The sequence below is a fragment of the Phyllostomus hastatus genome, unplaced genomic scaffold (assembly GCF_019186645.2).
Source record: "Phyllostomus hastatus isolate PE091 unplaced genomic scaffold, TTU_PhHast_1.1 phas_contig_17, whole genome shotgun sequence".
Taxonomy (NCBI): Eukaryota; Metazoa; Chordata; class Mammalia; order Chiroptera; family Phyllostomidae; genus Phyllostomus; species Phyllostomus hastatus.
Window position 1 is genome coordinate 19,771,099 of NW_025333664.1, and position 22,586 is coordinate 19,793,684.

General features: G+C 44.6%; 1 protein-coding gene and 1 non-coding gene across 2 annotated transcripts; both read left to right on the forward strand.

The window, feature by feature from the left end:
- The first annotated feature begins 1,046 nt into the window (after positions 1-1,046).
- On the forward strand, positions 1,047-15,106 carry PXMP4 (peroxisomal membrane protein 4). The gene is made up of 4 exons (XM_045833219.1): positions 1,047-1,257; positions 4,790-4,852; positions 7,766-7,964; positions 12,056-15,106. The coding sequence occupies exons 1-4, from the start codon at positions 1,145-1,147 to the stop codon at positions 12,317-12,319; spliced, it is 639 nt and encodes a 212-aa protein (XP_045689175.1). The 5' UTR covers positions 1,047-1,144; the 3' UTR covers positions 12,320-15,106.
- LOC123815410 lies at positions 8,469-8,600 on the forward strand. Its single transcript, XR_006785077.1, has one exon. It is a non-coding gene; the product is annotated as a small nucleolar RNA SNORA51 (small nucleolar RNA).
- Positions 15,107-22,586: the final 7,480 nt, after the last annotated feature.

Here is a 22,586-nt window from a genome sequence, read left to right on the forward strand (position 1 = left end):
CTACCATGTGCTAATTGCCAAGGTTAGAGTAGAAAACAAAACAGAAAAGGTTTCTGTCCTCATGGAATTTACATTCTGTTAGGGGCAATGGATAATGAACATGTGACAAATAATTTCAAAGAGTTAAAGTTCTATGAAGAAAATAAAAGAGTACAATAAGCCAGAGAGAGAAACATCGATGAGTTGCCTTCCATAGGCATCCCGACCAGGGACCGAACCTTAAACCCAGGCATGTTCCCTGATCGGAAATTGAATCCACGACCTTTAGGTTTGCAGGTTGCGTCCGCTCTAACCAAGTGCTACTTAAATGGAATATTTAGGAAGGCCTCTTTGAGGAGGTGGGATTTGACCTGAAACTTGACGGCTGAGAAAGAGCCAGCCATGGAAAGAACTGGGAGTTATGCATATTATCCAGGGAAATAGCAACTGCAAGGCACTGAGACTGGAACTTCCTTGGAATGCTCAAGGAACAGCAAGGAGGCCAGTTTGGCTAGAGAGGAATGAATGAGGGGACAAGTGGCCCGCCAAGAGTTTCGATGGGGAAGCAGGGGCCAGATTATAGAGTCTTGTCTTGTAGGCCATGGGAAGGAGTTTGGATATTTTAAGGATAAATTGAAAACATTGATGGTGTCAAGTGATCTATGCTCAGAGGAGATCGCTATGATCACTGTTTACCCAACCAAAACTGTTCTGGGTAAAGCTATCTCCTTCCAGGGTCACCATCCCAGCTCTAAGAAGGGCGGCCCCTCTTTCGGGAAACTTGGGATGTTTAGGTGACCCTAAATTTCGTTGTGTTTCGTTCCAAACACAACGAAAACATGCTTCCGGATTGGACAGATCCGGGTGTGTGATTCTGACTTTCCTTAGGTAGAATTGGGCAGAGCCCACTGTAATTGGTTACAAGGTCTCCTCTTCCAATCAGAACTCTATTCAGGAGAGCGTGCGTGCGTCGCAGTCCCTTGAGGTAAGTGTGCCCTTTGGTTGGCTCCTCATGTAAGAGTGACAGGATAAAAAGCCTATAATCGTAAAGATGCGGTGGCGGGGCTCGGAGTGTCGGAAGCTGAGGACAGTGCAGCCGGAACTGGGACTGTCAAGGCGCGTCGGTCTCGGTTTCAGTATTCCGCCCCCGCGCTATACCCTTGCTATGGCAGCTCCGTCGCAACTGCAGGGTCTACTCCTGGCCGTCAACACTCTGCTGCGCAAGCGCCGCTACCACGCGGCGTTGGCGGTGCTTAAAGGCTTCCGGAACGGGGCTGTGTGAGTAGGGTGATAGGGTCCGGGTTGAGGGAGGGGCCTAGCTGGGGTCAGGGGCGTGTATTCCCGGCCTGGCGCAGCTGCGCGGTGTGCCCTTGAGCAGCCGATGGTCTCTAGGTCTCGGCGTCCACCCTCTGTGCAGTGGGCGCTGGATTTTGGGTCTCTAGCGCCTTCTGGGCCGCGGCATTCACTACGATTTTTCTGAGACCTTCGTACTCTGCAATCTGGCCCTCTTTCCTTGACCACCTCTCATGCCAGTCTCTGTATCCCTCCTTTGGTCATTTCTCCAGCCTGGTACCTGGAGGGGTACTCGGCCTCCTTTAAACCTCATGCATAACAGCTATTGTATATTGAGAGCCTACTGTGCCAGAACTGGGGATGCAACAGAAAACAAACCGAACAAAGATCTCTGCCCTCCTGTAATTGGCATACTAGTGGCAGCTTGGATGATGATAAGGGACAGGGGACTACTTCAGTTTGAATCCTGGTGCCACCTGCCTGTGTGACCTTGCAAGTCATTTAGCCCCTCTAAGTCTCAGTTTCTATATTGAGAGTGGTAACAATACACTGTCAGAGAATTAAGTCAGTAAGTGCGTGATGCCTAGCACAGTGCCTGATATATATGTATGACTGTTGGCTGCCGTTATTGTTATATTCGCATGGATTCTGCTTGGGTCACTTTTCTCATCTTTTTCAGGCCTCTGTGTCACCTCTCAATGAGGCCATCCCTGAGCTCCCCACCTTCTTCCCTACTTAATTTTTCTCCATAGTACTTGTCACCATCTGACACTAAGTAGTTCACTCATGTATCCTGCTTTTTTTTAATGTATGGGGGTGACACTGGTTAATAAAATTGTATAGGTTTTAGGTGCACAATTCCACAAAACATCATCTGTACACTGTACTGTGTGTTCACTGTGCCAAGTCAAGTCTCCATTCATCACCATTTTATCCTCCCTTACCCTCCTCCGCCTCCCGCACCCTCTTCATTTATCCTGTTTTTATATTCTGTCTCTCACTAGAAAGTGAGCTTCATGGGGATAGAAATTTTTATTTGCTTTGTTCTTTGGTATATTCCTAGTAACTTGTACACAGTAGGCTTTCAAATATTTGTTGAATGAATGAAGAAGTGTGCAAGGTAAGAATTGCCATTATTCCCATTTTCCAGATGAGAAGACTGTGGCTCAGAAAGGTGAACTCCTTGCTCATGATTATGTTACTTGGTCAGGTTCTGAGCCAGGATTCAAACCCAGGGATGCCTGACCTCAACACTAAGCTCTTGGCTTTCATGGGCACCCAGAGTTACAGGCAGAAGTTGATTCCTGCTGAGTCTGGCCAGACGATACTCCGCCATGCCTTGGTATAACTAGGGTAGAATAGTCCCTGAGATAACATCTGTTTCCCTTTGCCAAGCTATTCACAGGACAAAGCAGGATGGAACAGGAATCACACAGGTCCTGGTGCCCGCGGGCTATGCCCAATGCTGGCTTTGTACACCTGTTCCCACCCAACTCTTTCCATGATCTCAGGAACCTCCTCAGCCCGGCAGGTACTTGCTAAGGTCAAGCCCTTAGGCTCAAATCCCAGTTCCTTCATTTCCGTGCTTGGTGCCCTTCATCTCTGCTGGCCTCAGGTTCCTCCTCTGTAAAGTGGAAACAAACTCACCTATACGGGGGTTCTCTAAGCAGTGACCCCATTACTGCTTAGTGCTAAGACACAGTGCCCATGTGTAAGACACCGTGCCCATGTGTAAGGATCTGGAGTCCTGAGGCAGACTGACCACTAAACTGTCGTGGCAGTACCAGGTGATCAGGAGTGCTGTACAGAAGAGCTGATGGTGATATTTTGAAGGCTGAGTTGGAGTTTGCCAGAGGGAGGAGGGCATCCCAGGTGGAAGGAATGGTTTGAATAAAAACCTGGAGGTGGAAAAGAATATGCCCTCTATTTAGGGAGGCACCTGCGTGACTAAGACATGTGAACTTTGTACAGTTTAACTCATTTTGATGGTCCACTCCTGAATATTTCAATGGACAGCTCTACAAATAAAAACATTTTCTTATATGGCTAAATTACCGTGATTACATTTAATGAATTAATATTAATCCTGTAATGTTGACTACTGTCCAGTCAATAGTCAAATTGTCCCAGTTGTCCCCCAAATGTTCTCTGCAGCTAGTTTGTCTAGACCAGGATCCTCCAGGTCATTACATTGCATCTGTCATCATGTCCTTTAAGTCCTTTATTTTTTTAATTGAATTTATTGGAGTAACATTGGTTGGTAAAATTATATAGGTTTCAGGTGTACAATTCTACAATATCCTTTAAGTCTTTTTAAATCCAGAGTATCCCTTTTTTCAGGATACAGAGTAATCCTGTAAACAATAGTAACCAGTTCCCCCTGAGTTTGAAGACTTTGGGAAGGGGTCCTGGCAGGTGTGGGGAGTTGGGGGCACTGTTCTGCTTGTGTCCGGGGTATAAGGAAAGGTCCTTTTAGTTCTGGTCACCTGGAGGCTGAGGGCTTCTTTGTTCACTGAACCACACCAGCCAGGGCCCCTCCCACATCTTTTAAGCAAGTTTTATTTCGAAATACTTACAGATTTATAGAAGAATTTCCTTGTTTTTACACAGTTTTCTTTTAAAGATTTTATTTATTTATTTATTTTTATTTTTAGGGAGGGAAGGGAGAGAGAAAGAGAGAAAGAAACATCAATGTGCGGTTGCTGGTGGTTATGGCCTGCAACCCAAGAATGTACCCTGGCTGGGAATCAAACCTCCGACACTTTGGTTCACAGCCCATGCTCGATCCACTGAGCTATGCCAGCCAGGGCTCGTTTTTACACAGTTTTACATACCTTGCTCTAGTGAACCCTGGAGCGCACATAAAGCCACCTCACTCTTTTACTGCTGCTTAATATTCCACTGTAGGAAGGGACCATTAGTTATTTACCCAATAACCCGCTCCCTGTGGAGAGACTGGTTTGCTTCCAGTCTTTTGCTATTTCAAACAAACCTACGGTGAACATTCACAGATACTCATATGACAACAATATATGGCTTGTGACCGTTGTTTCAAGGAGGCTGCCATGGATTTTTAGACCTGGTAACCCAGTTAGATCAGAACCTGGCAGCTGGAGAACTCAATGTGGGGAGAAGGGAGTCCAGTAAAAAAGAACAAGAAAGAAAGAGACATTAACATTGGTTCAACTAGGAACTTTTACACGTGCTATGTCCCTACCTGCCAGAGGCAACTCTGAAATGGAAAATACCTTTTACTGATGGGAAAAGAGCAGGCCAGAGAGGTTAAACGATTTTTTCCAAGTTTATACAGCAAAATGTGGCAGGACTTTGACAACAAATACTGTTTCCTTTCTACGACCCACTTTGAACCTAGATCTAACTCAAAAGCTAGCATTATTTCCTGTCCTAAAATGATGTTAGAATTTGGGATGGGGTGGGGATAAAGGGTCAAAGAGATAGTCCAGAAAAAAACTGATACAGTAATGCTATAGTAACTGTTTTCTTTTTGCTTCTACAGCTATGGAGCCAAAATCCGGGCCCCTCATGCATTGGTCATGACCTTTCTCTTCCGGAGTGGCAGGTACCCACCCCCTCTGCACACCCCTCAGGCTGGGAGAGAATGTAGTCAGCCCTCAGTGCCAGGGCTGTTGCAGTAGCTTCCTAGCTGGGTCTAGCCTGTCCCCACGGACACCTCCTAAAGTACAGCTCTGACTCTATTACCCCTGCCGGAAAACTCCCCTGGCTCCCAACCCCTCCAGAGAAGCCCAGTTTCCAGGTGTGGCCTTTAAGGCCCCCTGCAGTTTAGCCTCAGCTGCATCCCTACCCTGTTCCCCCATGTTCACCCTGGGGTGCCTTTGGTGCACAGAACTTGCTGTCATTCCATGTACATGCCATGTGTGTTTCTACCTCCACACATTTTCTCCTGCAGAACCCCGTGCCAGGACTACCTTTTCCTTTTCTACCCCAACTTTATTTCCTTTTTAGCAAACCATTCCAGTTCTCTGAGGATCACATTCTCAGAAAACCACCTATGACCTCCCTTCTTTGCTCACACTTCTTGGCCCTCCTCTGGTCTGTCATGTCTTCCCTAAGGGCACTTCTCAGAAACCACCTTGTGATCAGTTTTTAACGTAGTCTCACCTCAAGCTTGTAAGACTCATACATGGAAACCTTCTGGCCAAATCCAGCTTCAAGATTTTCTCTTTTTGTAATTTCACTTTGTAAATTTATTTTTGTTTGTTTTGGTTTTTGTCCTCTGAATTGTTTTCTTAAAAAGATGGAGCTCAGTCATTCATTCAGTAGATATTTATTGAGCATATACTGTGGGCCAGACACTGTTTTAGGTGCCAGGATACAGCAGTGAACAAAGCAGACAGTAATCACTGCCCTCGTGGAGCTTGTATGCTAGCAGGGGGTGGCAGACGAAAAAAATATAATAAATAAGGAGAGTATATGTTAAAAGGTGATGCAGACTGTGGGAAAGAAAAATTAGAGCAAGGGAAGGGAAAGGGGATCAGGAGTGCTGGAGGAGGAGCGGGCTGCAGAATTAAATAAGGAAGGCCTCAGTGAGAAAGTGACATTCTAGTAAACACTTTAAGGAGATGAAAGAGTTGGCCAAGTGGGTATTAGGGGAAAGAGTGTTTCAGCCCAAGGGAATAGCCAGTGCAAAGGCCCTGAGGTGGGCTCTGACTGGTGTAACTCAGTGGATTGAGCTCGGGCTGTGAACCAAAGGGTCCTTGGTTCAATTCACAGTCAGGGCACATGCCTGGGTTGTGGGCCAGGTCCCCAGTGGGGGCCACATGAGAGTCAACCACACATTGACATTTCTCTCCCTCTCTTTCCCCCTCCCTTCCCTTCTCTCTAAAAAGAAATAAATAAAATCTTTAAGCCCTGAGGTGGGATCATGCCTGGTGAGTTTGAGGAGGCTGGAGCAGAGGGATTGAAGGGGAGAGAAAAAAGAGGAAGGTCATGGGGTAAGCTGGGCCCATCCTGCCCTACTTTAGAGAGGATTTGGGCTTTTTTCTTTTAAGCAAAAAAGGAAATTGTAAGAGTTTTTGCAGGGATATGCTTCTATTTGATTTATCTTTTGACAGTATGAAAGTGAAGAGTTTGCTGCCAGATTATTACAGGTGGGGTGGGTGCCAAGGGTAGTAGTAGGTGTAAAATAGGAGGCTGTGGCAATAATCGAGGTGAGCAACACTGGTGACTTAGACTTTCGTGGTGGCAGTGGGGGTTTAGGAGTAGTAGTCAGATTCTAGAAACAATTTAAAGGCAGGATTAGTGTTAACACTTAAAAACCGGGAGATCTAATTTGTCTTAGAACTGGCAACACTCCCGTGTTCCTATGGGGTGAGAACCAGCTGATTCCTGGCCATGCCCACGCACCTGGCAGATTTCCACAGGTCCTAATAGACCCTCTCCAAGGTCCTCATCTAGCTTCGAGGGCACTTGGGTTTACTGTTCTTTTAATTTATTTTTTATCCTCACCCGAGGACTTTTTTTTTAAAATTGCTTTTAGAGAGACAGGAAGAGGGGGGTGGGGAGAGAGAGAGAGAACAAGAACATTGATGTGAGAGAGAAACAATGCCTAGTGATTTGGTTTTAAAGAATCAATCAACTCCCTCCCCTAGTTAAATGTTTGCTTCTCTCAGGACAAAGATGGAAGTTAGCAGGGCCCCCCTCCCACCCGACATCCCCTTCATCTTTTGCCCACACATCCTCTGCTCAGGTTTCTTCAGTTCCTTTGCTCCCCACTCTTTGTTTCTCCTCAGGGCCTTTGCTGATCCCTCTGCCTGGGAAGCAGTTCCTGTTCCCTCTTGACCCCATCGAGTCCTCATCCTTCAGATCCCAGGATCCTCTCTTGTCATGGTCACAGTTTGACCCCTGCTTTGTGATTATTTACATTTCCCTCTCCCTTTAGATCATAAACCTCATGAGGGCAGCAAGCAGATCTCCCCCCCACCCCCAGAATTGTAGCCCCAGATATAGCACAAAGTAGACACTAACTCCCTCATTCATTCATTTCTTCAGGTTTGCTCCAAAAAAAAGTTTATTGAGCACCTACTGTGTGTCAGGCCCTGTTCTGGGCCCTAAGGGTGAACAAGTCAGTTGTAGACACTACTTTCTGGTACCTTCCACTAGGATGGAGCAGGAGTGGGGGAGATAATATACAAGCAAACATTTGCTTGTTTAGCATAAAAATGTCAGGTGGTGATAAGACCCATGAAGGCAAAGAAAACTAGTGTGAAGGGGACAGATGTGATGGGCATTCTTTTATGCAGGGTGATCACGGAAAGCCTCTCTGAGGAAGTGGTATGGAGTAAAGGCCTGAATCAAGTGAGGCAGCAGCCCCCGGGACAGGGAGGTTAGAGGCCCTGGGTTGAATGAGCATCAGCCCAGAGCAACTTGCCTGGCTTAGTTTTGCATGCGCAGTAGGTAGATGCCCTCTGAATGGCTGGATCTGCACTCATGGGGCCTCCCTGTGTTTGTGCAGCCTCCGAGAGAAGCTCTGGGCCATCCTGCAGGCCACGTACACCCACTCTTCTAAACTGGCCCACTTCGTGTTCGCCTACAAGGGGCTCTGCGCCCTGCAGTCCCGTGTGCAGGGCAAGACCTACCAGGTGCACTCATTCCTGGCCGCCTTCTTTGGGGGCTTGCTGGTGTTTGGAGATAACAGTAATATCAACAGCCAGGTAAAGATCCTCCCCAGGGACGTGGCGGGGAGGGTGGCTGGGGGTGGGTGGGTTGTGGTTCAGGTATGAGTTGGGTATGAGTCAGGTATGAGGGGTCAAAGAAGATGAGCTCTTGGCTCCATTCCAAGTCTAAGGAGCTATGATTCACCAGTCCCTCTGTGACCTTGGGAAGGTCACTTCCCCCTCAGTTTCCTCATGTGTAAATCAAGCAGCTTGTTGAATTTTAAGGTTCCCCAACACCATTGTGTACTGCTCTCTGGGGCAAAGATTTTTTTTTAAGCAAACCACTTTGGCATTGCCTGGTGTGGCTCAGTGGATTGAATTCTGGCCTGTGAACCCAAAGGTCATTGGATCAATCCCTCGTCAGGGCACGTGCCTAGGTTGCTGACCAAGCCCCCAGTTGGGGGAGTGCGAGAGGCAACTGGTAGATATTTCTCTCCCTCTTTCTCTCTCCCTTAACCTCTCTCTAAAAATTAATAAAGAAAAATTAAAAAAAAAATTTAAGGCCTCCCAGTGCTTACCACAGGCTGTGTTCTTACACTGCCTGTACAGAAAGAGGAGGCAGAGTAAACCCACCCCATATACACCTCAGCCCAGGCCCTTTGCCTGGTCTGTATTGCGAATGGGGGGACATAGAATAAAATTTAAAAAAAGAAAAAGAAAAAGAAAAAGAAAAGTTAAAAAAAAAAAAGAAAACCACTTTCCTGCGGAATGAAAAAAAAAAAATTACCCTGGAGTATGATTTTCATAAAACAAAATTTATTAAAGAATTGCCTTTAATTCTGTGACTTGCATGTCCCTTTTCTGGGTTAAAATTCTGTTTTTTTAGAAAATATATCAATTATGCTATTACAATTGTCCCATTTTCACCTCCCCTTTATTCCCCTCTACCCTGTTCCTTCCTCTCACCACCATTCCCCCACCTTAGTTCATGTCCATGGATCATACATAAAAGCTCTTTGGCTTCTCCATTTCCCACACTATTCTTAACCTCCTCCTGTCTATTTTGTACCTACCATTTATGCTTCTTATTCCCTGTACCTTTTCTCCCATTCTTCTCCCTCCCCCCAATAACCCTCCATGTGATCTCTATTTCTGTGAATCTGTTCTTGTTCTAGTTGTTTGCTTAGTTCATTTTTGTTTTTGTTTTTGTTTTCTTAGGTTCAGTTGTTGATAGTTATGAGTTTGTTGTCATTTTACTATTCATAATTTTGATCATCTTCTCTTTCTTAGGTGAGTCTCTTTAACATTTCATACAATAAGGGCTTGGTGATGATGAACTCCTTTAACTTGACCTTATCTGAGAAGCACTTTATCTGCCCTTCCATTCTAAATGATAGCTTTGCTGGATAGAGCAATCTTGGATGTAGGTCCTTGCCTTTCATGACTTTGAATACTTCTTTCCAGCCCCTTCTTGCCTGCAAGGTTCCTTTTGAGAAATCAGCTGATAGTCTTATGGGAACTTCTTTGTAGGTAACTGTCTCCTTTTCTCTTGCTGCTTTTAAGATTCTCTCTTCATCTTTAATGTTGGGTAACTTAATGATGATGTATCTTGCTGTGTGCTTCCTTGGGTCCAACTTGTTTGGGACTCTCTGGACTTCCTGGAAGTCTATTTCCTTTGCCAGATTGGGGAAGTTCTCCTTCATTATGTTTCAAATAAGTTTTAAATTTCTTGCTCTTCCTCTTTTCTTTCTGACATCCCTGTAATTCTGATGTTGGAATGTTTAAAGTTGTTCTGTTTAAAGAATGTTCAGCCTCTCCTCATTTTCTTGAATTCTTGTTTCTTCATTCTGTTCCGGTTAGAATGCTTATCTTCTGCTTCAAATCATTGATTCGAGTCCTAGTTTCCTTGCCTTCGCTGTTGGTTCCCTGTCTGTTTTTCTTTATTTCACTTTGCATAGCCTTCACTTTTTCCTCTATTTTGTGACCATACTCAACCATTTATCTGAGCATCCTGATTACCAGTGTTTTGAACTCTGCATCTGATAGGTTGGCTATCTCTTCATTGCTTAGGTGTATTTTTACACTACTGGCTGGGCGGATCGGCCTGATCTTACCAGTCTCCTCCTGATGGACATTCAGGAGGTCTGTAGTCTCTTGCTGTTACACATGCAGTCTGCGTCTTTGTTTGGATGTCTTCTTGCACATCCACTTCTTGGGTGTCCATCTGTCTGAAAGTTCCTAGATGTGGAATTGTGGAGTCAGTGGATATGAGCATTTTGTATTTTGAGAAAATTTCCTCAGTTTTATATTTGTTAGAAATTTCACTTCCAAAGGCTGGGAATCCTAGTCACACCATCTCCTTCCCCCTCGCTTCCTTTGCTTGACCTCTGGCGACAACTCTTCTGACCTCCGTTTCTAAAATTTTGTCATTCCAACAATGTTATATAAGTGGAGTCATGACAGTTGTAACCTTTGGAGACTGGCTTTTTTCACTCACCATAATTCACTGCAGATCCATCCCAGTTGCTGTGTCTGTCAATAGTTCATTTCTTTTTATTGCTGGGTGGCATTCCATTGCATGGATGTACCACAGCCCATTTAAACATTCACCCCTGAAAGGACATCTGAGTTTTTTCCAGCTTTTGGCTACTAAGAATACAGCTGCAAAGAACATTCTTGTACAGGTTTTTGAGTGAGCATTAGTTTTCATTTCTCTGGGATAAATGCCAAGAGTGCAATTGCTGGGTCAGATGGTATGTGAATGTTTAGTTTTATAAGAAACTGGCAAACTATTTTCTGCAGTGACTGTACTATTTTACATTCCCATCAGGAAGAGACATTAAGTGATCTAGTTCCTTCACATCCAAGCCAGTATTTGGTTTATCACATTTTTTAAATTTTAGCCATTTTGATACGTGTATAGTACCATCTCATTGTGGTCTTAAATTTGCATTTCCCTGATGGCTGATGACATTGAACAGCTTTACATGAGCTTGTTTTCCGTCTGTATAACCTCTTCAGTGGTATATCTATTCATGTCTTTTGCCCATTTTCTAATTGGATTTTATTTTTACTGTTGAGTTTTGAGTTGTTTTTTTTTTGAAGATTTTATTTATTTATTGTTTTAGAGAGAAGGGAAGAGAGGGAGAAAGAAAGGGAAACGTCAATGTATGAGATACATCGATCGGTTGCCTATTGCACAACCCAAGCAGGGCACTGCCTGACCTGCCACCCAGACACGTGCCCCAACTGGGAATCAAATAGGCAACCTTCCAGTTTGCAGGCCGGCACTCGGGTCACTGAGCCACACCAGCCAGGGCTGAATTTTTAAAAAATATATCCCAGATACTAGTCTTTGTTGGATATATTTTTTTAATATTTTATTTATTTATTTTTAGAGAGGGAAGGGAGGGAGATGGGGGGGAGAGAGAGAGAGAGAGAAACATCAATGTGTGGTTGTGGTTGCTGGGGGTCATGGCCTGCAACCCAGGCATGTACCCTGACTGGGAATTGAACCTGTGACACTTTGGTTCCCAGCCTGCACTCAATCCACTGAGCTATGCCAGCCAGCCAGGGCTGGATATTTTTTAAAAAATATTTTATCCTAGTCTATAGCTTTTCTTTTCAGGCTTTTTACATGGGCTTTCACAACCAATTTTTTTTTTAAATTTGATGAAATCCAGTTTATCAAATTTCTTTATGGTTTTCTTTTTGGTGCCAAGTTGTTTTTTAGTTTTGAACCATGTAAATATCTATTTGTTTAATTGTTAATAAATAATAAATTAAAGATATAAAATAATAATATTAAAATGTCTGATACCACTTCAAATCATCTTGCACACCAACTTTGTATTTGTTTTGTTTTTTTTTTTAGAGAGAGAGAAAGGAAAGGGAGAGAGAGAAACATTGATTTTTGTTGCTCCAGTTATTTATGCTTTCATAAATTGGTTGATTCTTGTATGTGCCCTGACTGGGGACTGAACCTGCAACTTCGGTGTAATGGTACAATACTCTGATCAACTGAGCTACCTGGCCAAGGCCTGCATACCAACTTTGTTTGCAAGGCCAGCTGATCCATGCATGGGGGTGGGCAGAGGGTTCCCAGTGGCAGTGCACACCCATAATCCCCTGTCACTCCCTCCTTGCAGATCAACATGTACCTGTTGTCACGTGTCCTGTTTGCCCTGTGCCGCCTGGGAGTGGAGAAGGGCTACATTCCTGAACCTAAGTGGGACCCATTCCCACTGTTCGCCGCAGTAGTGTGGGGGCTGGTGCTGTGGCTCTTCGAGTACCACCGGCCCACACTGCAGCCCTCGCTGCAGTCCTCCATGACTTACTTGTATGAGGACAGCAATGTGTGGCACGACATCTCAGATTTCCTCATCTACAACAAGAGACGTCCCTCGAAGTAACACAGCCCTGAAGTGCTTACGAGGGCTTCTACTGGAGTAGGCTCTAGGTGGTGTCCATGAGTGAAATCTCCCAGAGGATCCTGCTTTCTCAAGATCATGGCTCTCAGACTCTAACTTCTAGTATCCCAGAGTTCCATTGTCCAAAGCAAAAGCACCAATTTTCAAATCCCATTAGGTATCCTTGAATGGCGGAACAAGTGGCTGCATCAGGCTGAGGAGCCTTGGGCATGGTTCCAGCTGTGCTGCTAACCTCTGTGAGACCAGGGCAAGGCGCCCCCACCTGGGCCTCAGGGGCCATGGAGCTCAGAGGAGGGCCCTGAAATCTCTTTCTGGTGGGTATGTTCTTCGGCTGTTGTTATGCTGGTGGGAGTGGGGTTTGCAAATGCGTTTTTACAAAATATGAATTTTTTTGTCTCAGGTTTTCTATTGGAGAAGCTCTAGAGTGCCACTGTCCAATAGAAACACAGCGACAGTCATATATGTAATTGGAAATTTTCTAGTAGCCACATTGAAAAAAAGTGGAAAGAAGCAGATGAGATTAACCTTAATTTTATATTTTAGTCCAAATTTCTAAAATATTATCATTTCAACATACAATTAATATGAAAATCAATGAGATCTTTTACATTCTTTTTTTCTTATACTAAGTCATCAGAATCAGGTGTGTGTTTTGTACTTGCAGCATATATCAATTTGGACTAGTCCCATCTGAGATGCTTGCTCAGTAAGGAGCCACGTGTGGCTAGTGGCGACCGTACTGGACTACACAGATACAGAACTCGTCTGTTATCACAGAAGATTCTAGTGGACAGTGCAGATCTAGAGCTAGAGGACATGACTTTGAGTCCCCACTCCACCACTGCGTAACTTTGAGGAAGTTTCTTAAAGCCTCAGAGGTTCACAGCCTCAGTTTCTTGTCCAATGAGGATAATTGTAATAGTACCCCGTGTCCACGCTGGACTTGTGTAACCACGGCTGCTGCTTCCACTACTAATCACTTCCATTTGGTGAACTCCTACTTCTTCATTGGTGCTTTACACATATTATTTTTAATCTATACAATGGCGTTGCAGGTCTGTATTTTGATTTTCATTCTACAGATGTGGAAACTGAGAATCAGAGAAGGGAAGTAACTTGCCCAAGGTATACAGCTAGTATGGTCACCCAATCAGGGTTTGAACCCAGATCTATCTGATTGCTAAGCCTATGTGTTTTTTAGTGCCTTTAAAGATTTTATTTATTTACTTTTTTTAGAGAGAGGGGAAGGGAGGGAGAAAGAAAGAGCAAGAAACATGAAGGTGTGAGAGATACATCAATCAGTTGCCTCTCTCACACCCCCAACTAGAGACCTGGCCTGCAACCCAAGCATGTGCCCTGACTAGGAATCGAACTGGCAACCTTTTGGTTCGCAGGCCGGTGCTCAATCCATTGAACCTCAGTGCCTTACTTTATATTTAGAAACCTAAGCTAAGCTATGCAAATGTTAGATAATTACAGGACCTGTTCCAGAGTGGGGTACAAACTCAATGCCTAAAGGGGCCTGGCAGTGACATGAATGGTTATGTTCTGGGTGCTTTGCAGTAGGGAATGATGGGGACTCAGTGAACTGGAGACTTATGTGCCAGTCTGGTTTTTAAAAAACAAATTGGACAAATCAATCAGGTCTCCAGGAAAATTTGGTCTATGACCTACTAATTGGAGTCCCTTGGCCTAATGGGAATACTTCAGTCTCTTTTTTATTTTAGCAGTTCCTAGTAGAAGCGTGCACATGAGTCACTGGAGATCTCATTAAAATGCAGAATCTGATTGAGTGGGTTTGGGGTGGGGTCTGAAATGTTCTGCAGGCCTCACAGACTCCCAGGTGCTGCTGCTGCTGCTGCTACTGCTGGTCTGAGCCACACTTTGAGTAACAAGATAGTAGGGGATGATATGGGGCCAACCATTATCCCATGTGACAAATGAGGGGACTAAATTAAATAGAACTGTTAGGTAACAGAGGAGAAATTAGGTCTGATTCTAGCAGTTGTATTCTCAGCCACATGTTGTACTGCAAACTTGGAGAAAGGGATCGTGAAGCTTCCTTAGTTCACTCTGTGGAGGCTGAATGAGATCCCAAAATTATGGGGAGGGAAGGGGGTGGCTATCAGCAAGCAGGCTTTATAACAGATGCTGGGGGTGCCCTGCCCATATCGCCTCTAGCTTACAACTTCAGTGCACACCAGCCAAATTTTACAAGTGCCACCCCTCGTCTTTCTGCCTGAGAGCTCTCACTTACCACTGGCACCTGCTTTGCCACCCTGCGGTGCTGGAGGATTAACACATCCAGGGAGCAGCACTCAACCAATGACCGATGAAGACACTCCTATACCCCTAACCCAGTAGGCATGTTTCACTCTGGCTCCCAGGGCTCAGCTGTACTGAGCTTCCGGTTGCCCACAGTGGTCACTTGCTTGATAACACCCCCTTCTTTGTCTCCCTTCCTCATGCTCCTGCCAGTGCTTCCTGGGACTACTTCCCATATAAACCACTTGTACTCAAATCCTTGTCTTGGGGTCTGCTGCTGGGGGAACCCAAACTAAAATGGGCCTCTGGTGTAGCAGGTTGAGAGATAATTTAACATGGTGGCTGGGGATACAGGCATTGTAGCCAGTGTCTTGCCTCAGCTGTGGTTTTGCTGTTTCCTAGAGCAAGTGACTTAACCATTCTGTGCCTGTGTCTCATCTTGTGTAAGGTAGGCATTCTGTACAGTGATCTGGAGGATTAAATGCTATGACACACGTGAAGTAAGCACTCAGTAAATCTTTGCTGTTATTTCTAATGGCATCCAAACGTAGAAGGAAGTGTGGTCCTGAGAACTGAGTGTACCCAACTTTTAGCCTGTCCTAACTGCCAGCTGAAGGTAAAGCCTTGGCTGCCTGCCTTCCCCACATCCCCCCACTGCCACTGGGAGCTGGCTGACTGCACCGCTGACTGTCTCTGCTCTCTAAGAATAGGTTTCCCTCACAGATGGCATCTCTCTGGATCCTGCCAGAGCATCTGGTGCCTCCAACTGCTCACTCCAGGGAGGAAGGCAGTGTGGTCCTTGCTGAGGGGCAGAGTGCTGGCTTCCAGCAGACCTGAGAGGAGTCCTCACTCCGCTCCCTCCCAGCTGAGCCTCCATTTCCTAAGATCAGTAAAAGTCATTGCCAGAGGGCCCTGGGCACACGGTAGGCAATCCATAAATACTAGTTCCTTAAACAGCATCATGGTTTAATATGTTTATTAATCACCTGCTACATTCTTGCAATGCCTTCTGACATGCAATACTATAAACAATAACTTTGTAATTAATAATATATATGCATAGTACAAAACCTAAATGGTACAAAAAGTGTGTAACAGAAAAGTCAGGTTCCCTCCTATGCCCAAGTTCCACCTCTAACCCCCTCCCTTGCCAGGGACACTCACTGTTAGCACTTTCTAGCATAGCCTTGTGGAGATATTCTGTGCACAGGCACCTGCCTATCTTTGTCTCATAAGAACCTTTTACATTATACCGTCATCTCAACAACCCTGGCATTCCTCCCTGTCCTCTGCATGTTTGGTTGCTCTGTGATTAATAATGTGATGTGTAAATGAGTCGTTTCTTTGAGCTGGTTCCCCACAACTCCACCTACCTCCAACTTTTCTCCCCCCAATACCTTGGGCAGATTCTTACTGTGATGAGCATGAAGATGAACCACCATAGATAACCTGAGTCTTATCATAGATGACACCAACACTCAGGCCCATGGAACTCCAAATGAAAGGGGGAGGACAAAAATCGAAGTTAATCTGGGGCCCTTCTGTTGCTCTGCTCCTAAATTAGAGATCATTCAATGAACCCATGTGAGAGCTATGATTCACAGGCTGAGATGCCAAGAAACTGCCTCATGATGTTCACGGCTCCTGCCTTCCACAGGCTCTAGAAAGGATCCTGGAGATGGTGTTTCTTTCTATATTGTTCACTTCTCCCACTCTGATGAGTGCATTTTGAGTTTGTAAGAGTCAGGCTTTAAACCTAAACCAGAACACTGCCCTGTGCTCCACCTCCTGGAATGAACCCCCCATATTCACAATCTGTGACTTCAGATACATTGCTTTCTTCAGCGGATTAGAGAGGATTTATAACAAGGAATGTCATTTCCCCCCTCCCTTTGTCTAGTTCCAGATTCATAGGGAGAGAGCGTGTCTTTCTTCAGCCTTGAAGAGCATTTTGGTTGAGAAGTTTAATTTTAACCAGAGGGTCTTCTGCAGGACTCACTTTTTTTTTTTTAATGTGCTGACTTTCTGAATGCATTTAAAAGAAAAATAGTTCTTTCAATGCAGAGGAAAAGGACAGACATTGCTCTAGCACCAAGACTCACTTTGTGAGCTGGAGACCGCACGGCCCAGGCAGAGGACAGAGGGAGAGTTGGGTGCTCTTCTGCGTGTTGTTTTTAGAGAGGGCTTTTGCCCAGAGGGCTCCCCGTTGTTTGTACCAGGTCTCTGCTCAAAGCTGCTGCAGGTGTCGTAATCTTACAAATGAGATAGGAAATGTAGGCCATCGGGTGTCTGTTGGAAACCTTGTTCTCACTGCTCTTCCGGGCTTCTCTCTTGAGCCTGTCCTTGAGGGCTGAATGTCAGCTGACAGAAGGGCCAGGGATAGACCACATTAGCTCTTTTAAGAGACTCCTTTATAGGGTATTTTTTATATGTGTGTCATGAACTCCTTTGGCATCTGGTGAAACCTGTGGACCCTTCTCAGAATGCTGGGGGTGGGTTGTTTGTTTTTTGTTTTTTTTATTATGTAGAAATCTTTTTTTTAGGTCATATCCAGTTTATTTTTTAAGGGTTTTTTTAGTTTATTTTTTAAAGAGGGGAAAAGAGGGAGAGAAACTTCAGTGTGTGGTTGCCTCTCACATGCCCCACAATGGGGACCCAGCCCACAACCCAGGCATGTGCTCTGACTGGGAATCCAACCGGTGATCCTTTGGTTCACAGGCCGGTGCTCAATCCACTAAGCCACACCAGCCAGGGCAGAATACTGTTTTTAAAACCCATAAAACAAAATACATAGGATTAAAAAAGACAACAGCTACACTGAATATTGAAACAATTATCAAAGTATTTTTAAAATTTGTGATTTAGTAACATACATTCTTCTTTAAAAAAAAAAACATTAAATAACAATGATCCAAAACCACCATGATTTCCCAGGTGCAGTAAGCATCAGCAGTATCTCAAGATACTGCAGCAACTGTGGCAGGATATGGAAATCGCTGTGATTTCTTTTAGTGATGAAGTCCCAGCTACTGCTAACAGGCCTCTGGTTTGTTGCTGACACTTAGAATTGATGGAAATGTTATATTTCCCTCATGAAAATATAGGTGGATTTTTTTTCCTGTCCAAGTTCATGGCCCTTTGGGTCATAGATTGCAGATTAAGAATTCCTGCCCGCGAGTGACCTTCCCAGCCTGACTGCATGGCAGCTGTCATTGTTTACCAAGCCCTAAGCACAGAAAGATGAAAGTAGCGGCTAATGTTGGCTGACCCCTTACTAAGTTCCCAGTGATACTGGAGGCTAGGATTCAGCAGTGAAAAAAGCCAGTTCCTGCCCACCTGGGGCTTACAGTCTATCTAGGGAGGGAAGATGATGAAAGAATACATAAAGAAGATGATTCCAAAGTGGTAGGCATGCTCTGGTTGGTGTGGCTCCATTGCTTGGAGTTGATTGCAGTGTCTAGTTCCTATAAACCAGAAGGTCATGGGTTCCATTCCCAGTGGGGCATAAACCTAGGTTGCAGGTTCAGTACCTAGTCAGGGTGTGTATGGAAGGCAACCCAATCAATGTTTCTTTCTCACAGCAATGTTTCTCTCCTCTCCCTCCCTTCCCCTCTCTCTGAAAATCAATAGGCATGTCCTCGGGTGAGGACAAAAAAAATAACAACAAAGTGGTAGGCAATATGAAGTCTGACTGGTAGGGGCAGTGTAATAGGCTGCACTGGAAGAGAGAACAAGAGGGTCAGTTTTCCAGGGAAGGCTTCTCTGAGGACATGACGCTTGTTCTGAGACCTGATGATGAGAGAGCGGTGCAGAGATGTGGAGGAAGGGTGTTCCCAGTTGTGTTCGGTATTTTAGCTGTAGGCATCTTTGCCACAAACATTTTTGCCGCATTTTTGTTGCATGACTAATTGACCATAAGGCCATTTTGCCTTATAAAAGGTAAAATAACTGGTTGACAGTTTGATTTGTTTGTTTGTTGGTTTGGTTTCATTGGGTTCAGACAATGTATTTAAGGTAGTTACAAATTTGGTTTCATTTCTCCATTGATAAAGTTCTTGCAGTTACTCCCAAGGGAGATATGTTTTAAGACCCCCAGTGCATTCCTGAAACTGGGGATAGTTCTGAATTATGTGTGTGTGTGTGTGTGTGTGTGTGTGTGTACACACACACACACACACACAAGGTCTGTCTGGAAAAAGTCCAGCCATTATTAATATAACTGGAATGGTTTGTGAGACATTGATGTAACCTGGCAGCCAAGGAGAGTGGACTGGAATGTGCATACATGAACAATGATGACTTCACTGTACTAGTCAGTGGGAATGGTAGATGCTGTTGAGTGAACATGTGTACTGTGTGGCCGTTGCATTTAAAAGGACTGAGCGAGTAGAGCAATGAATCCACATCAGATTTTGTGTTAAGCTGGAACATTCCTTTGTGGAAACTATTAAAATGATTCAGAAGGCTTTGGGGGACAATTTGATGAGTGCAGTGCATATAAAAGCGTGGCACAAATGCTTCAAAGATGGTTGAGAATCTGTCAAAAATAATCCATATTCTGGAAGGCCTGCAACAGGCAGAACACCTGAGAATGTTGAGCTTGTATGGGCTATAGTCATCAAAGATCTGCAACTGACAGTATAAGAACTAGAACCTGATCTGGGGATTCCAAAACTACTGTGTCCAAGATTTTGACGCAGGATCTTGGCATGAAATATGTCATGGCAAAATTCGTTGCAAGGCTTCTACTACCAGAGCAGAGGGAACATTGTGCTGTAGTTGCTAATGACTTGATTCAAACTGCTACCAATGAACCAGATTTCCTCAAGAAGGTCACACCTGCAGATGAATCATGGGTCTATGGCTATGACCCAGAAACAAAGGCCCAGTTGTCCTAATGGAAGTCGCGTGGTTCTCCATGCCTGAAGAAGGCATGGCAAAGTCACAGCAAGATCACAACCACGTTAATTGTGTTTTTTTTTATTGGGAAGTTGTCGTCTATCATGAGTATGCCCTCCCAGGCCAAACAGTTAATAAGGAGTACCACCTCAATATTCTTCATCAGATGAGAGATGCAATACAATGAAAACAGCTACAGCTAAGGGCAACTGGTGATTGGCAGCTTCATCATGATCATGCATCTGCCCACTCATGCATCATGTCTCACGCAGTTTTTTGGTGAAACATCAAATCATCCAGGTGACTTAGCCTCCCTACAGCTCAGATTTGGTGCCCTACAACTTTAGGCTTTTCCCAAAACTAAAATCACCTTTGAAAGGGAAGAGATTTCAGACCGTCGATGGGATTCAGGAAAATGCAACAGGGGAGCTGATGGTGATTCCAACAAAGGATTTTGCAGTGTTTTGAACAGTGGAAGAGACACTAGGAAAACTGTGTGAGGTCCCAAGGTGCCTACTTTGAAGGGGACTGAGGTGTCATCGTCCTGTGTACAATATTTCTTGTATCTTGTATCTTCTTCAGTAAATGTCTCTATTTTTTATAATACATGGCTGTATACTTTCTGGACAGACCTCTTATATGTGTGTGTGTATATAATGTCTTTCCCTATACATACATGTCTATAATAAAATTTAATTTATAAATTGCACACAGTAAGAGATCAACAATAACTTATAGAAAAACTATAACATGCTGCAATAAAAGCTGAGTATGGTTCTCTCCTATAATTTTTATATTTTTTATTCTAAATCTATTCCAGAATCTATGTAACCATCCCTTGCTTGCAGTAAACGGCTTGGTGTCCCTCATTTCAGGAGATCCCTTCTGAAGTCTATATAGGCTTAAATGCTTTCTGGTGCAACACATTGTCATCAGTTGGAACGCGTTTTCTATTCATGTCTTCCACCCACAAATTTAATGTCTTTTACAACTTAACTAAGCACTTATGCACTGTGGCCATAACTTTTGCAGTTTGAGGTGCAACAGCAAAATTAAAACAAATTTCTTTTTCCTTCTTCACAACTTCTTGATAAAAGATTCATTCTTACCATAGATCTTGGCAACCTCAGCACACAATTTTTTTTTTCTTTCCTTATTAAGTCGAGAATCTTCACCTTTTCCCCTAAAGGAAGCACTTTATGGCTTCTCTTTGTCATGTCCAAATTGCCAGCATCACGACTCTTGCACTATGGGGCCATGATTAAGTAAAATAAGGGTTCCTGGATCACCAGCACTGTGGTACTGGGACAGTCTCTGATAACTGAGGTGGCTGCTAAGTGACCAATGGGCAGGAGTGTCTACAGCCTGGAGACGCTGGACAAGAGATGACTGACTTTCGGGTGGGACAGCAGGACGGCATGAGATTTTATTCACTACTCAGAACACACACACCACTTAAAATGTATGAGTTGTTTATTTCTGGAATTTTCTATTTAATACTTTGGACCACAGTTGACCACAGGTAACTGAAACTGTGGAAAGCAAAAGTGTGGATAAGGAGGATGACTGAATATACAGGGTTTGGCAGAAGTAACACTATTGAGTGTGGTTGGTGGGGGACGCGAATGTCTCACACAAGACAGGCAGCAATTTGAACAGTTCACCTAAAATGTCATGTGGTGTGCTTGAGTGTGATATTGTCATGTTACAGAATGACATGCTTAGGATTTTGTAATAAAAGACTTTTATGTAATAAAAAGGGGGTGTATTTGTGCCAGACCCTGTATATTTTACCTAGAGTTCTCATAGTACAGTGAAAGTAGACTTGGTGGTGGTCTTAAAAGAGCTACCATTTCTTCCAGATGACGATGATTTGCCCCATGAGTTGGTTTCTTATTTTGAAAGACACTGCATTGGAGGGAGAAAGAGAAGCCAAGGGCCCTCTTTGGGGCAGCGGAATTGAATCCACATTTCCCATGGGACAAAGACATGCTTAGGTGCAATCTGGGAAATAAAATCAGTTATTTGTGCAGTATTTTGGTGAATCTACACACATTTTAAATTTTGTTACTCATGTTTATGATGTCCTTTTAAAAATAATTTTATTCTCATGTCCTTTTTAATGTCCCTCTATTTGTTGTGATTTTATCTTTTATTAAGGGAAAATTGCATTATGGTCAATGAGTTATACAACAAAAATGTTTGCTGCAAAAATGCTTGCCACAAATATGCAACAGTGAAAGCACCTATAACTGTTTACAGTATAGGATCTGCAAAGTGCACAGGCCTGGAGGAAGGAGCGAGCTGAAAGCATATAGGGCCTTGCAGGAGGCCCGAGGGCTGGGGCAGAGTGCACGAGGGGCTTGATGGAGTCCCGGAGGCTAGTGGGCTTGTCAGGCAGGCTTTGTGGGCCAGAGTAAGTGGTTTGGGTTTTCTTCTAAGTAGGCCGGGCAGCCTTTGGCAGGTTTAAGCAGGGGAGTGATGTGATGTGATTTACATTTTAGAAGGACTCTTCTGACTGCTTGAGGAGTGTAGGAGCCCAGCTGGCAGCAAGTCTCTATTGAGGAAGCCACAGAGTGGTCCAGGTGAGAGACCACGACAGCCTGGACCGCAGTGGGGCCATGAGATGGAGAAAAGTGGGCAGATGTGGGGTATAATTTGGAGGGATTCAGCACCCCAGAGCTATGGGGGTGGGGGAGAAGGGTATAGCAAATTACCCTCATGTTTCCCCTCCTTAGGCCTTGCCCCCCCAACCTTGTTCCCGCCTTGCCTCCTCAGCCCCCTTAGTCCTCCACGGCCCCCGTGGGGCCTGCCACCCGTCCACCAGGCCCCTGGCATTCGGGCTTCCCAGCTGGCCCCGATTGTTGTCACTCCCCAGGGAGTCATGGGAACATACTCCCTCTGCCCCTTCAACCCCCCTCTTCCCAGACAAGGCCAGGCCCTAACAATGCCCCCTCAGCCAGCCAGTGGCCTGGATACAAGGCCCCTGTTTCGGTTCATTGCCAGCTCCAGGAGGCCTGCTGCGTTTCCTGGCCTGTTTGGCATATATATAACTCTAGCTTCCAGCAGGGATTTTTTTGTTGTT

Bases quoted from the DNA above. Each gene is read 5' to 3' on its own strand.
- PXMP4 (XM_045833219.1), top strand. From the start codon at position 1,145: ATGGCAGCTCCGTCGCAACTGCAGGGTCTACTCCTGGCCGTCAACACT. The intron at 4,853-7,765 runs GTACCCACCCCC...GTGTTTGTGCAG, and splicing joins TTTCTCTTCCGGAGTGGCAG to CCTCCGAGAGAAGCTCTGGG. The intron at 7,965-12,055 runs GTAAAGATCCTC...CCCTCCTTGCAG, and splicing joins ACAGTAATATCAACAGCCAG to ATCAACATGTACCTGTTGTC.